The sequence below is a fragment of the Malus domestica genome, chromosome 01 (genome assembly GCF_042453785.1).
Source record: "Malus domestica chromosome 01, GDT2T_hap1".
NCBI lineage: Eukaryota > Viridiplantae > Streptophyta > Magnoliopsida > Rosales > Rosaceae > Malus > Malus domestica.
The window spans coordinates 8,512,443-8,528,230 of record NC_091661.1 but is presented as its reverse complement, the minus strand read 5'-3'; the positions used below and the strand labels follow the sequence as shown (position 1 = coordinate 8,528,230).

Genomic DNA, 15,788 nt, shown 5'->3' with positions numbered 1-15,788 from the left:
ACATAACAAAATTATTTTCTAGGGTTCCAAATTTTCAAACTCACCAAATTTCAAATTTAGTTTCCAGAATCAAGTTTGACGTCGACTTCCGTGGAAGCAACCATTCTGAACCCACTCCAATCAAGGAACCACCGGATTTTTTCCATGTAAGCAACTGCTAACCCTCAAACCAAAGATGACTGAATGTCAAAGTACACTGAGCCGGAAACAACCACACCAATACTCCGACTAGATTTCGAATGGAAACGAACTTTTCGTACTCTACCAAAGTTTTGAATAAGCACGATCTCAGGGTGAGAAATAGATTTTTGAGAGAAGAAAAAAATTTATGGTTTCAACTTTTACTGTCATGGGAGGGAGGAGAGTTTAATTTTTTGAATCTCACGGGTACCGTTTTCAATAACTTACGGGTCTTTTTTAACCCGGTTTCACACTAAATCCTTTCTAATGGATTCGTTTCCAGCCGTTCAATCCTACAGTCCATATCCCGTCTGCACGCACCGTCCACAAAGCTCTATCCGCACCTTAGGAATCGCGATTAAATGAAACTTGAAAAACAGAGTTTGAACAGTACCAGGTGCTTTTCGTTAAAGTTCCCCATTATATATTGTGTACTCTTTCCTCCCTTCCCCTTCTTCATTTCTTAAACTGGACTAATCCATCATTACGGCCCGAACCAAATGTAGCGCACATTGTGATCGCAGTAAACCAAGAGTAAAAAATTTACCAAAAAAAAAGAGCTTCCTAATCCCATTCCTTGTGCCCTTTGGACTTGCAAAACTTGGCCAACTTAAACATATAAGTGGCGAAAGCAAGGGAAATCACAAACTAAACAACTTTCTTTAATCCTCTGAACTTCGTAATACATGATATTATTATACTATCACAATTCACAAACTAAAGAACTTTTAAAACGACAACACAAAAAAAGGGCAGTGTGATATTAAATATCAAACTGCCTCAAGTTCTGCCTAGCCTTACACCCCAATAAGCAGACACCGGAGGAGTGCTGTATGGTCTACAAATTACAACGATCCAAAGTTGGTTGAAAAGGAAAGCCTCATCTCAAAAAGCTTTACTCTCGCACGGTGACATTCTGATGTGCTAAGTTTATAAGACTTACCGACTTTGCACCAAATCACACCTTTTTGATAATCTGAACAACATCTTCGTCTTCAAGCAGATGTTCCTGTTGTGTCAAAGCAGCAAATATGCATATTAATTAACGCAGTCAACGTCCATTGATAGAAATAAATCAAGTAGTCGCATGTGGAAGAGATAAGCATGGTGTAACATATATTTAAAATTAAAAAAACAAACCAACCAACCTTGCCAACTCTTTGGGGCTTGTGCTTTGCGCTTGACCCCCAAACAAGAGCACTGCCAAAAAACAAAGTTAACTTCAAATTCACATCCTCCTTAAAGCTTTAACTTAGCACAGATGTTGACACAAGCACCTTTTTTCTTTCCCCAGAAGTTTGTGTTATCTTTTTCAGATCAGAAAAACTTAAAAGAGTCTTTTAATGTCCAAAAGTAACATACCATTGAGTTGAAACTTCTAAACAAAGTGGAAGCCTATATTTACTTATGCTCTAGTTTTGCACAGCCGTTAACACAAGCGCCTAAAGTACCTTTCTCCATTTCCAGAGTGCTTGTTATCATTTAAAAAACAATAAAATATCAGACGGATCAAAACTAAGAAAATTAAAGAGAGGTACATACAACTTAAATTGTTTGATAAAATCTTTATGAATCCGTTCGCAGAAATCCTCAACCGTCCTTGTCTTAGAAGACAGGATCACAGGGTCTTCATAGTCTGGATTCATCCCCTTAGGTTTTGTATATATGCGAGTTAAATTAAGATACTCCCATATTTTCTCCAGCAAACCATCAAGGTTCCACTCCAGATGAGCACTGCAGATCAGTCATGGCAAATTGCACAAGTAAAATTAACAAAAAATTCAGAAATAATAAGCCAGCAAAACTATACCTGAAAATGAAGAAAAGTTAAAAAGAAATAAACAGCATTAATATAAATAACAAATATTTCCAAGGAAAACAAATCTAAACAATGATTCATGAACGCTACACAATCCATATGCTATTATTTGAAATTATTCATTTTGTCATCTTCGTGCAACTGCAGACAGTTTTAACACTCAGTCCAGTGTATAATTAAGCATTATTTAGGATTACAATTTTTTCTATATGCTTCAGTTACAATGTTTTATATAAGCTGCTGATACATTATGCATTGTAGAGTTGTCAAAAAATGGAGATGTTCTCTGCCAGTCGTGTTTCTACCCTAGGAGGGCCTACTCTTCTAACAAGCTATAATATATTTAACTGATGCAATGTAGAGTTGTCAAACATCGATAGTATCCTCTGCCAGTAATGTTTCGAAACTACATTAGGCCTACTCCCCTAACAAGCTTTAACATTTTGAATTGGAGTTTCCAACGTGTAATATCTCAATAATACATGGAAGTGCAAGTTCTCAAAAGAGAGGGAGATGGAACATCCAAAAATTTCAAATTATCCTAAAAACATTTTGCAACAATAATCCACTATGAAACTATAAACTGTGGTTTAGATAAAAGATTACCTGACAGGACAGTAGTGAGGAAGTTTATCCAAAATCTCAAGCTCTTCAAGTGTAATCTGATCAATCTTGTTCACAACATAGATGCAAGGCATATATATCCTACTGCCTTCAATTACATCTATGAGGTCATCGGCCGTTGCATCAAACCTAAGAGTGATATCAGCATTGTGAATTCTGTATTCACTGCATATTGCCTTCACAGTTTCAAGATCCAGATGTGTGTTTGTAACCGTTGAAGTGAAATTAATACCACCCTTATCTTTCTTCCGGAATGTAAGGTTAGGTGGTTCCTTGTTTAACCTGCTCACAATAAACATTTAGCTAATTATAAGTATAAACTATCTAGGAAGAGAAGATACAAGCAAAGGGTCTAGATAGTGTGAGAAAGATTACATGCGCATACATCTACATATACACATGCAAAACATTTTTGTAAGCATTACCTGTGTGCGTGTGGGCACTTGAATAAATTGTCACAAGTATGCAACTTAAAGGTTTTGTCAACTAACTCAATAGACATGGTGTTTGCAGCAAAAGAATAAAGGTCACTGAACTGAACTTTCCATATTTGATAAAAGGAAGGATTAATAGCTTCTGATGTTTAACAAAAGGGGGAAAGAACTTTGAAGCATTATATAACCTGAAAAAGATTTCGAATCCAGACAAGCCTATACAAGCTAATTCAACAACACATCGTCCACATAAATGTACATCCTAGAAGATTTCGCATAAATTTTTATTTTTAAATTAAAAATAAGGTTGAATCAGCATCTCATAAAGGCTTGACAAAAGAGTTCATATGATGTAAACATAACGTAGAGCACAGGTATAATCAAATTTTGAAAATCCAGCAGATTGAAATTATGTAAACGAAACGGAGAACTTCTGAAAGTCATGCATTACTGACCAATGCATAAATGGCCTTAAGATCTGCTAAACTGAAGTAACAAAATGATAAAGCTATACAGACCAGAAACAAAGCTATAGCTCACCTTATACCAAATCCCTCAAGCTCTTTTTCAATTAGACGCTTGTGAGTTATTGGCTTTATTGCATCAAGAACAATTAAAATGCAATTGCATGTCCTAGCAGTGCTGATAACCTGGATGACATGAAAGTCCAATAAGTGAATCTAAAAGCACATAAGGAATACCCAAAGACAAAGGGCAAAAGCAAACTTTTTCTGTATTCCAAACAATCTCTGCCATATCTCAAGCCTTCATCAGTGTGATATATCAAACAAATTATAACATTATTCACAGCCAAAAGGAAAATATACCTCAAGCATATTTTACCACTAGAAAAGGTTCACAACATATACGGAAGGTCTGTCTGCAGAACTATGTTAGTCCAGATCTTTATAAACTAGCCAAGATCATTGTTATGCAAACATCTTTTTGAAAGCCATTCCATACACTTAAATGATCAAAAACCATCAGAATACTTGTAAATCCATGCAAGGGTACAATATTGGTCATTTATTTATTCAAACATTGTTTGGTCTATCTATCCAACCACATATTGTACAAATTTTCTTGCTACAAAAACTGATCTTAAGGCATGCATCTATATTCATAGAACACCATTGTTCAGGTCTTGTCCAGCAGCCTTGTAAAATATAGCCTACTTTCTAAGGACATGGACAGGGTATTGAAGCATATATGCATACTGTACAACATGCTTGCCCAAATCAATGCTTACAACATGCTTGCCCCCAAATTAATGTACAGCTGCAAGCATGTCAGGAACATGACCTCTGCCTCATGCCTAAGATTAACTCAAGACAGTCAACATTAACATTCTCTTGACATGAGAAGGAATGCAGAGAGAGATTGCAATTCCCATTCTCTAACATGTCCGTTACATTCATGTCATGTGCTTTGCATGTCAAACACAAATGTTATTGCGATGGTGTCAAGTACCCGTATTTCACAACCGTTACTGTGAATATAAATATGAAGAAAAAACTAAGTATAAGAAGTAAGTGCACCGAAAAAAAAACACCAGCATGTTACGGTAGAAAATGAGGAACAAATATCACACTTTACCTGTCTTCCTCTACCCTTTCCATCCTTAGCACCCTCAATAATTCCAGGGAGATCTAACAACTGCACATTAAAGTGTGACAATTTAAAAATATTTATTGTAAGGGAGCAAATGGATCATAAATCTAGAACAGCTATTTTGAGTATATATCAAAAGCTTCTCTTTTATTGGGAAAGAGCTTATAAAACACACACACACACAAATAAACAGACATAAGTACAAGAATAGTGAACAAGAAGTCCAAATCCAAAAAAAAAACCAAAAAACTACAACCACCAACTAATTATTTAAATTCCAATTATATAAGCAAATTATAAAATTATAGTACCTGAATTTTCGCACCTCGATACACGATCACTCCTGGTATGCAAGTTAAAGTAGTGAATTCATAGGAAGCAACCTGTACACAAACACATTAGGTGGTCCTCAAAACATCAAGAATTTTCTTTGCAATGATATAAATTATCTCAGTAGGCAGCCTACATTTATTGCATGGCTGCACAATGAAGGAAAGAATAACAATAATAACTTTCAGGTTTCACGTAGCAAGCAACAATTTAGGTCTTATCACACACAGGAATCCTGACACCCGCTACCCCTAAGTTTTCACACAGAAGGTACAAAAGAAATCAAAATTTCAAAAGGATTTCAATACAATCCTCCGTTCCCAAACAGTTTCCTAGATTTCAGTGCAATATAAAGCTTGGAAGACATCAGACCAAATAGAATACGAGGAACCTGTAAATGGTGGGACCCTAATATTGTAGTTGAGATTTGTTTCTTTCCATTTCTGCATTAATATTAGGTTCTAGGTGATGATCCAGAAGTATCCGATCCATATAATTTTCTACAACTTAATGGACTCAGGACTTTAAAACTCTAACACTACCAAATTTGCCGATCTTTGTTGAATCCTTTCCAACCAGTTGGAACTTTCTTTTCCAGAGAAGTCTAAATAATCTGGAGGTAGGAGAGCTATCTCTCCACTCTCTTTGCTTGAAAATGGCTCCTTTCAACTGAATAAAGGTACACAAAAATAGTGAAAAAGGAGGTCCACTAATAAAAAAAGTACATCTGATTACAAAAGAAAAACAACGAAAACAACTACAAGGAAAGGAGAATGTAGATGTCTGAATTCTGACGAAACTGAAGACCAAAGGACCCCACCCTCTCCCACAGATCTTCTAGCCCTAGATTGGATTAGCATTCATGATCAAATCAATACTTGTGACATAGTCCAAAGGAGGCCTTATGTTTGTTTATCTTCCTATTGACCTTATTTACAAAAATGAGGTTGCACGTATAGACCACCTATTTTTTCATTGTTGTACCACTTTAATCTTCGACAGTAATTGATTGCGTAACAGGTGATTTCTAGACTCTGCATTTCCATGCTTGTTGAGAAGCATTATGCTTTTGGAGAAGTGGAGAGCAAAATTCTTGGGAGTTGTGGGCTGGCCACTTTTGGGCAGTGTGAATGAAATGAAACTCGACTTCTGAAAATTCTAGGAAGGAGGAAGGTTGTGGGGTAGTGTCTTACTTTTTGGCATCCTTGCGCCTTCAGTTTCCTCTAAATTTTGGGATGTCATCTTTCTTTATCCATGTGAACTGGAAGGTGCTACATATACATATTTACACATTATAACCGTCAAAACAGAGTCATTGGAATATTGGTCACTTGCATATGCAAAAGCTAAGATGAATGTCAGCAAAGCAGAATGTTCCCACTGGACATATAATTATATGTCTCATTCCTCTACAGTCTCAGGTCATCCTGTTCTAACAACATCAATAAGAGTATAGCAATTTGTATGGTCCATGACCCAACTTTTGAAATAAATAGATCAAAAGACATTAAAATGTTGAAATCACAAAGCAACCATCTAAGAAATAACTACATTTGAAAGAGGGCTTATCACTATGTTCAATTAGTTTTAGTGCACACCTGAATTCCCCAATAAGTTAATCCATCTAAGAGAAGAATATTCAGCTAATATTTAAAAAATATAAAATATAAAATATAAAAAATAAAAAAGCATCACTTAAATAAATTTTACATTTCTAGTACTAGTGACGAATTTCCACAGTATATAAGATCTCTATACAGACAGAAACCGCTTCTAAAGAATCTCTGGGAGACCAGGCGACGATTCCCAGTAGACTGCACAGAGAGTTAGAAGCTCAAATTCGACCTAATATTAGAGACCCACAGTTAAAACATAATAAGTGATATAAACAAACTCTACATGCTTTCATGCCTAACATAACGAATCTCTGGGACATAATTGTCTCTCTTCAAATAAAAAATTTGTTTGCCTCACACAGATAACGTTTGAAGTGAGATAAATCAACAGTTCTGTACCTCTGAAAAGGTCCCAGTTAATTTATTCAGCAGTGTAGATTTCCCAACTGAAGGGAAACCCACCAAACCAACTCTTGCATCTCCGCTTTTAGTGACATCAAAACCCTCACCAGCACCGCCACCGCCTTTTGACGGAGGCTCAAGTAGGTCTCTCCTTAGCTTTGCAAGTTTAGCCTAGCAAAAAATGATGGATCACTATTGTCAAGAAAAATTGAGCATGAAAGGCAATTTCATGACGAACATTAGAATGAAAAAGAATAACTCACCTTCAGCAATCCCAAGTGATGGGCAGTAGCTTTGTTCTTTTGAGTCCTAGCCATCTGCAATTAATAAGCAAATAAATATTAAAATTCTAGTTAATATGAAATACCCAGATTCCAGAAGCATCACTTCGGAAACAATAAACGGATTTCGACGGTTAACTGAGAAAATAATAAATCAAATTTTCGTTGATTGGAGAGAGTTGAGTTCGTCATGGCAAATTTTTCACTCGACAAATTTATTGAAATCCCTAAGCATCTAACAAGTGATAAGGGTATATATAAAGCATTCAATTTCCCTAAATTAATTTAGGATTTGTCGTTGGCAGAGAAAGTAGACGAGACTGGGGGTGCAGGCAAAAGTACCTCATCTTCGATGTCCTTGATTTTCTGCATCAGAGTCGCCATTGTTGAAGCACGCTAGCTCCGAAACAGAGGAAAGGGTTTTCGTCGGATTGTAATGATTCTGCTCAAATGCTACTAGCCTACTACGCCACAGAGAGAGGGAGAGAGGAGAAGGTACCAGAAGTAAATGGGGTTAGGGCACGTCCTCCTCTTGCCCATATTTCACAAACCTATCCACTACAATAGACCTAGTAACTTCCTATGACCTTAACACCCACAAAGCGAACACACAAATAATAAATTTTTTTATCAACACAATAACTAATCAAGTCATTTGTTAATAATTCATTATTCACACGATAACTAATCCGATTACCCATTTAACGCACCGTTAAGAAAAAGTTAGTTTGATAATTTTAAATTACTAAAAAAAAGATTACTAGTTACTTACATAATCTCATACAAGTGAGATTAAAAATTTCCAAAACATATTAAAAATACAAAAGCACATTAAAAAAAAATTCATAATAATTCATTTACAAGTGTGAAAAATGTGGAAAAAAAATAATATTTAAACGCTCATGATTGCATTCTTTACTCTTTGATGATGGCTACATCGTTGTTTGAATTTTTAAAACCCTACAAACCTTCATGTATAGTACTTTTAGGGCAATTCAAAATAAATAAAAATTCATAATAATTAATTTATAAGTTGAAAAATATGAAAGAATAATAAACGCTTGTGATTGCACACTATACCCTTAGACAATGGTTACATCGTGGTTTAGATTCTTAAATTCCTCCAAACTCTCATGAATAGGTTTTTATGTGAATGCAAAACTCATAAAAATTCACAATAATTAATGTAAAACTTTTGACTTGTGAGAAAGGCTCTAGAGCCTTAAAAAAAACTCTCTTCATTTTGCATAGCCTTGAACATTTGATATTTTGTAGTAACGTACTAATGTTTTGTCATTAGACTCTTATTTTGTGGTATGTTATATTTGAAAGACAAATGTGTTTTTATGTTTTAAAGTAATATTTATGTGACAATATAGTATATACATACTTAGTATTATATTTTTCATTTAATTATTTGTTGATTTAAAATATATTTTCTTTAGAGTCGTATTACCCATTAATATTAACAGGTCGATTTCGGGTTGAGTCATATTACCCATTTATTTTAACTGGTGTTACACAACACAACCTGTTAAGATATCAGATATGTCACGAACACGAAAAACACGACACGAATGCCAAGTATACACTTCAGAGTGTGAGAAAGCATGAATGAAATATGAATACTTTGTAGAATCCCATTTTACCCTTCAACTAGCCTTTCTGCGTGTGGTCGACAAAGAAACTGCAAATTTTGGTTACGTGCTACATATTACAAATTATGTATGTTATGTAGATTTACAATTTTTGTTAAATTGATTGATGCGAATTATTTCACTTGTTTCTTATTTAATTTTTTTGTAATTATGAGACTGATTTCAAGCATATGTTTAGGTCAGGAATTCTCAAATTTCAAGAGATTTAAGTATAATGAGATCACAAAAAAGTAAATAGGAGAATTAAAAAATGCACCACATAAGCATGGACGTTCCAAGGGGTGACTTTAATTGAATCAAATCGGATGAGAACATTCTAATGCCAATCCAAAAAGTTTCGAAACCAAACTTCTATATCAATTTCAGAATGTTCAGACTTTTTCCGAATCAGTATTATTTCGGAATTTCATAACATAATTCGAATGAAATTAGGATTAGTATGTAAATACTTAAGTACATGGCGCATCAAGTCTAATCAAATTAGGACTAGTGTATGTAAATACTTAAGTAAGTGGCTCATAGAATTCCTATACATAATCTACTAGGATTTACACAATCACACTCCTAATGAAATTTGGACTAGTGTGTAAATACTAAAGTAAATGGTGCATCAACTCTTCACTGATGATGTAGAAATAGTAGATAAAGTTGTCTCATCCAGTCGGTACAATGAGCGAATGCGAATCTCAAAATATACGGAAAAATGCATAAGTAGTAAAACTTACAAAACCTGGCTATGGTAAAACCTAAGGTAGGATAATACCCATACTCTAAGGAGAAAAATGAAAAATTGCATTAAGTCAAAACTAAATGCCTTCAGGACGCAAGTAGAAAGCACACAAGGGTATGACCGACCCATGACCGACCCAAGATAGATGTCTCATTAAAACCTCATCAGGTAGCAAAAATCCAATAGAAAAAATGCTCCTAACACAGGAAAAATAGTAATTAAGATCAAGTGAGTATACCTCGGGATACTTCCCTAAGTTTAACAAAACTCCTAAATGAGAACTATAAGCATTGAAAATCAAACAATGTACGGATACTAATTCCTCATAAAAGTTTCTGGAAGGTTGACTTCAGTTGTGACTTTGTGAAGGGGTCAGCAAGGTTGTCTTGGGATCTAATTTGCTTGACTTCAATCTTTTAATGTTTTGCTAATGTGATGAAGGCGCAATATTTTTGGCGTTGACTTTGTTGATGTATCATGTCTTGGTCTGGTCGATACATACAACATTATCTTCGTAAATCGTTGTTGGAACTCAATGATGTATGAAAAACCACAGATACTTCGAATACGCTCAACAAGAACTTTCAGCCATATCTCTCAGGTATGGTGTAGGATGTGCGATGAGTTTGGAATGATTTGAAGATTTCGCAACTAAGATATATTTCGTGGACTTGCAAGATATTGCAGTACACCAAGTGGTAAAGACATAACCATTTGGGAACGTATCTTGTGTGGGATTGATAAGTAACTAGTGTCAGCATAAAAAACAAGGCAAGCATCATTCGAGGATCATAAGGTTGGATCCTTCTCAGAATGCGTAGGGATAGGCCTAAATCCATAATAACTTCAAGGTAGCGAAAAACTGTCTTTAATGTCAATTCAATGGTTGCTTATAGGCATAGTGATGTATCTTGTCAACAGATTAATAGCGAAGGAGATGATATGTCTAATGCAATGAGCTAAGTACAACAAAGCGCAAAATTGAACTTAGATATGGAATTTTAGGTTCCATAACCTCGTGATGCGAAAATTATCTTAACACACAAATTTAACCCTCTTTTGACAATTGTAGTACAAATATAAGTAGGGATCGTTCTGGACCGGGGATTAGGAGGGCTTGCTAATAACCTCTAAACTGACTCAAAAACATAAAACTAAATTTAAAAACACTTAACAAGACTCATAAGACTCAAAGCAAACTTAAAATACTCAAAACAACTTAAAACAGCTAAATAAACTTAAACTAGACACTAGGAATGACTTTGGACGAAAATTGACTTTTACTTAAATCAAAACATTTAAAAACACAAATTAAAACAGATTCTAACTAATTAAACACACTAAAGTAAAGGGGGATTGAGTTTTGGACGAAGTTGAAACAAACAAACAAGTATGAAAAACTAGACAGATTGTAAAACAAATTTGAGAAATAAGATGATGGATGGGATAGCTAGAGGTTTTTTCTCAACACATGATATGTATGCAAATAATTTGATTTCCAGTTACTACTTCATTGAATTATGAACGACAATGCTCCAAATTAACCGTGACATCACTAGTTAACTCTCAGATTTTCCTTGTTTTATTGGATTGGATGACATCATTCGACAACCCAAAACATTCTTCTAAAGTTCCCTACATGACATCATAATAGAGATACAATCAAAGATCATTACGTTTAATGAAAATCATAAGCATTGACAAAGCACTTGCAACTATGACATTATGTCACTCATGCTAGGAATTGAACTTAACGTGATCGTTTATAAGCGACCTTCACTACATGTGAATATAAATTTGTAACGATTATGTGAAACTTTCTTATATTCTAGCAACAGATTTATACATGCCAATTAAGTGTCGACCCTTAATTAAAATATACAAATAAGTTATCAATCAAATAATTAAGCCAATTGCATTCACGATTCAAGAGTTAATAACTGGAATTTATCAAAGTATATTGCACACATAATCATGGCTTTGAAATCACCCCTAACCAAGAGGGGTTTAGCCACTCATATTTACAAAAAAACGAAAGGAAATGAATTTAAACATTAGAAACAAAAGAAAGAAAACACCTAAACGCTCCAACGATCCAAGTTGGACAGCAAGCACGTCCAAGCACGTCCAAGCACTTTCCTTCCCTTCCTTTGCTATGGCACAAGGTGTTGGTGAGTGTTTGAAGGTTTGTTTGTATGGAGAAATGGATGTGAAGATGAATGGATGTGTTTGGATGAAGGTTGTGTTGAAATGGGAGTGAATGATCTAACAAAGTATGACTCAATTTATGTTACACACACTTTCTTTTATAGAGGAAGTGCATGGCAATGGAGGGGAACATGGAGTGGTGTAGCAATTGAGTGCAATGATTCAATGTAATGATGCATGAATCTGAAATGATGGAGGGAACAAGGAATGATGTAGTAATTGAGTGCAATGATTCAATGTAATGATGCATGAAATCTGAAATGATGGAGGGAATAAGGGTGATTATGCATGGCATGGGTGGAAAGGTGAGTAAGTGGTGAATCAATGAGTGCAAGGAGATGAAAGGATATTGTGCACATGGTAGACAAAGGAAAGGAAGTGGAATGATGCAACAAATGAGTCAATGGAGGGAACATAGATGATGATGCACGGCATAGGAATCCAAAGGGGGTGCAATGGTGGTGCATGACAATGATGGAAAGGTAATGGTGGAGTGACACCCCATTGTGGCTGAGCTCTTTGTCATTTTTATGTTAATTCTTCTTTCTCTTTAACACTTTCCTAGCCTCTTTAGTCTTCAATTTCGTTCATCCACCTTGCTCTATGCATGTGCTATTCATTCCAAGCCCAAAACTGCTCCAAAATGCATCAAAATGCATCTTATTGATTGATAAGGCCTATGGACCTACAAACACACGAAAATAGCTTAAAATACATGATTAACTAAGAAATAACAACATAAATGCATGAGAACAAGCTAACTCAGTCACATAAATATGCTCCTATCACCTCGTAAAGAGTCTCATTTGCATGTAGCGTATGAATGATCATGGCTATATTCAAAAGGTAACACATTCGAGGTGTAGCTAGTGAACCAGAATACCGTCAAAACAATGCTTGAACTGCAGGTTAAGGTAAAAATGAGTTTTCCCAAGATCTTTCATCCCAAATTCCATCTTCAGGTGTGACGCAGCTTTCTCAAGCTTTTCCAGAGTCTTAGTGGGATTTATGTCATCAACATAGACTACAACTCTAGCAACTCAGAATACTTCTTAGTTAACATGCAAATGCATTTTATATTCATAACTCTAACTGATGAAATAATCACTTAGAAGAGGATGCCACATCCGCTCCAATTGTTTTATTTGAGTTGAAATGGTATTTCGTAGTTTGGAACTATTTGAACTAGTCCATATAATTCTTTAGGAATTTACAAGTAAATCTCTATATCAATATCCACATTCATAAACTGCAATCAATCACAAAGCGTTTAAGAGAAACCTTATGCCATAAGGCGTGCATTATATCGCACTATTTCAGTCATCTCATTATACTTTTTTCCCCACTTGTCTAATAACCTAAAACCTCAAACTACATAAAAGTGACATAAGGCCAACAAAAAAAGGGGTTTAGTTGTTTACTTCATCCTAGAAGTCATTGGTTATTTTCGTATTACATACTTTTTCAAAGCTTGAAACATTATAGAAGTGGGAAAATGAACTTTAAGATAAAAATACCAAAATGCCCATATATGTTTTCTTGTTTTTTATTTTTATTTGATTTGTGTGTTTTTGTGATTAAAATGTCTTAGGACATGTCTCTTATCTAGCTAAAATTATGTCTTTGTTGTTGAGGATTTTTTTCGTTGTTTTGCGAAGTTTCAAGATGGGTGACTATTTTGGCCCTATAAGTCTCATCTTTAAGCTGAAATTTAAAGCTCATCACCCATCAACTCAAGGCAACTTGGTGTTGGAAACAAAACTGAAAATATGATTTATTGATAACAGTATTAGAAATGACAAACTACTAATAATAATAAGGACAATGCAAATGAAAATGAAATATATTGAGCAAGAATTTACTAACCGATGGATGATAAAGGCTTGCAAGTTTGCAATGTCCTTGTAGACAAAAATTTGGCCTCTACATTTGTGCAGTAGTTCTTGTAAGCTTCTGTCACTAGGATTCAACTATCACAATCAAAGTCCTTGCACTAGGGCTTTGATTCTATCGAAGTATTGAGTATTTCTCTCCAAAATATTAATGTTATATGAAAATTGGGTTGTAAAAAAAGTTGATTTTCTGAATGGAACGAGTTGGTGAATTTATAGACTTGTCCATGCTATTTGGACAAGAATAAACAACTCCCCTTGGCAGTTGTGTCATTTGATACATAACTGATCATTTCAGTTGCAACGTTTGATTTAAATTGAAACTCATAGTTATCTGTGAGGCCCCAATGCCCGAGCCCTTATCTTAATTGCTTTAATTATGGGCTGCATCCTAATCCATACCAAACTCTTTCAATTCATACTTAATTCAATATGCTAAATCTAATGTTGTAAGACATAATTTGAATGTGCAAAGACCAATCCACCAATGCGGATTAAAATAAACTCATGGTTTTTTCCATTCAAAATTCCAACAATACCCCACATTTTGAATTGGAAAAAATGAATGCTATTTTATCTAAAATATATATATAATAGTAGCAGAGAGAGTTCGTCGAAATGATATGCATCAAGATAGGTGTCTTTTGGACTTGAACCTTCCTTAGTGAGAACTTACCGCGCTTACATAGTGATGCAGTGAATATTACATCTTGAACTGTTCACCATTTTTAGAAAAAAACTAAAACAATAAGCTTCACACACATCAATTCTTAACACTTGTTCAGCGCTTATGGTTGTGTTCATTTTGGTCCTGAACAAATCCTGAATTTATGGGAGCTTTAGAGAAATTAAGCCATCTCATTCTCATAAATGGGACCCCACATTACTCCCATATAGGTAATACTAATTAAAAGTACTTTGCGTATACTCCTCTTGTGAATAAGATATTAGTGTTATTAAATATGAATATCCTAACACTAGCAAACAATACACAAAATCACCTTAAGAATGAAGTACGGTGTATTCGTCTGTTTGAAATATATCTAACTAGTTTGCCTATTGAACCTAGTCTAATCATCTAGGTTAGGTTTTCGTCAGACTAACTCATTCAATTTGCTTTAGCCTCATTCCCCTCGATGAATATTTTACTTGCTCTCTTGGCACACCTTTGGTAAATGGATATGCTATATTTTCCTTCAATTATAACATAATCAATGGAAATGATTCCATCAGAGAGCAATTTTTGGAAACTATTGTGTTTGCGTCTTATATGTTGTGACTTTCCGTTATACACTTTATTCTTTGCTTTTGCAATCGCAGTCATGCAGTCACAATGAACGCATAAAGTTGTCGCAGGTTTAGGCTATATGGGTATATCCTCTAGAAAAAAATGAAGTCTTTCTACTTCTTCAACAGTTATATCTAAGGCAATGAATTCTGATTCCATAATGGAACACCCAATTAATGTTTGTTTAGAGGCTTTCTGGGATACCGATCCTTCTCCCATTGTGAAGACATATCCTCTGGTTGATTTGGATTCTATACTAGCAAAAATCCAATTTACATCAGTATAGCCTTCTAACACGGGTGGGTATTTTACATAATGTAAACCAAAATTAATAGTACCTTTAAATATCAAAGCACTCTCACTAGTGCATCCCAATGCATTAGTCCAGGATTACTTGTGTATTGACTAAGCTTGCTTATAGCGTATGCTATATCAGGTCTTGTATTATTCATCACATATATTAAACTCCTGATTACTCAAGAGTATTCTGATTGTGATACACAATCTTTTAAATTACAATTGGTGTCAAATGGAGTAGCTAGTGGACTACTCTCAAATTGTCCAAACCGTTTAAGAACTTTCTCTATATAGTGGAATTGAGAAAGTACATAACCATCAGCATTTCTAGTAATTTTAATTCCAAGTATAATATCTGCAATGCCCAGGTCTTTCATTTTGAAGCATGAATGTAACATTTTCTTAGTGGAGTTGATCA

The 15,788-nt window shown here is 34.8% G+C and overlaps 1 protein-coding gene and 1 long non-coding RNA gene across 2 annotated transcripts; both read right to left on the bottom strand.

The window, feature by feature from the left end:
- Nucleotides 1-821: 821 nt before the first annotated feature.
- Nucleotides 822-7,905, bottom strand: LOC103454784 (developmentally-regulated G-protein 3-like). Its single transcript, XM_008394387.4, has 10 exons — nt 7,640-7,905; nt 7,280-7,333; nt 7,014-7,187; nt 4,980-5,051; nt 4,654-4,713; nt 3,598-3,707; nt 2,606-2,905; nt 1,723-1,914; nt 1,329-1,380; nt 822-1,189 (listed from the first exon to the last, which is right to left on the bottom strand). Exons 1-10 carry the CDS (start codon nt 7,679-7,681, stop codon nt 1,139-1,141), a joined length of 1,107 nt encoding a protein of 368 aa, XP_008392609.1. The 5' UTR covers nt 7,682-7,905; the 3' UTR covers nt 822-1,138.
- Nucleotides 5,495-6,271, bottom strand: LOC139196540 (uncharacterized). The gene is made up of 2 exons (XR_011581571.1): nt 6,192-6,271; nt 5,495-5,667 (listed from the first exon to the last, which is right to left on the bottom strand). It is a non-coding gene; the product is annotated as an uncharacterized lncRNA (long non-coding RNA).
- Nucleotides 7,906-15,788: the final 7,883 nt, after the last annotated feature.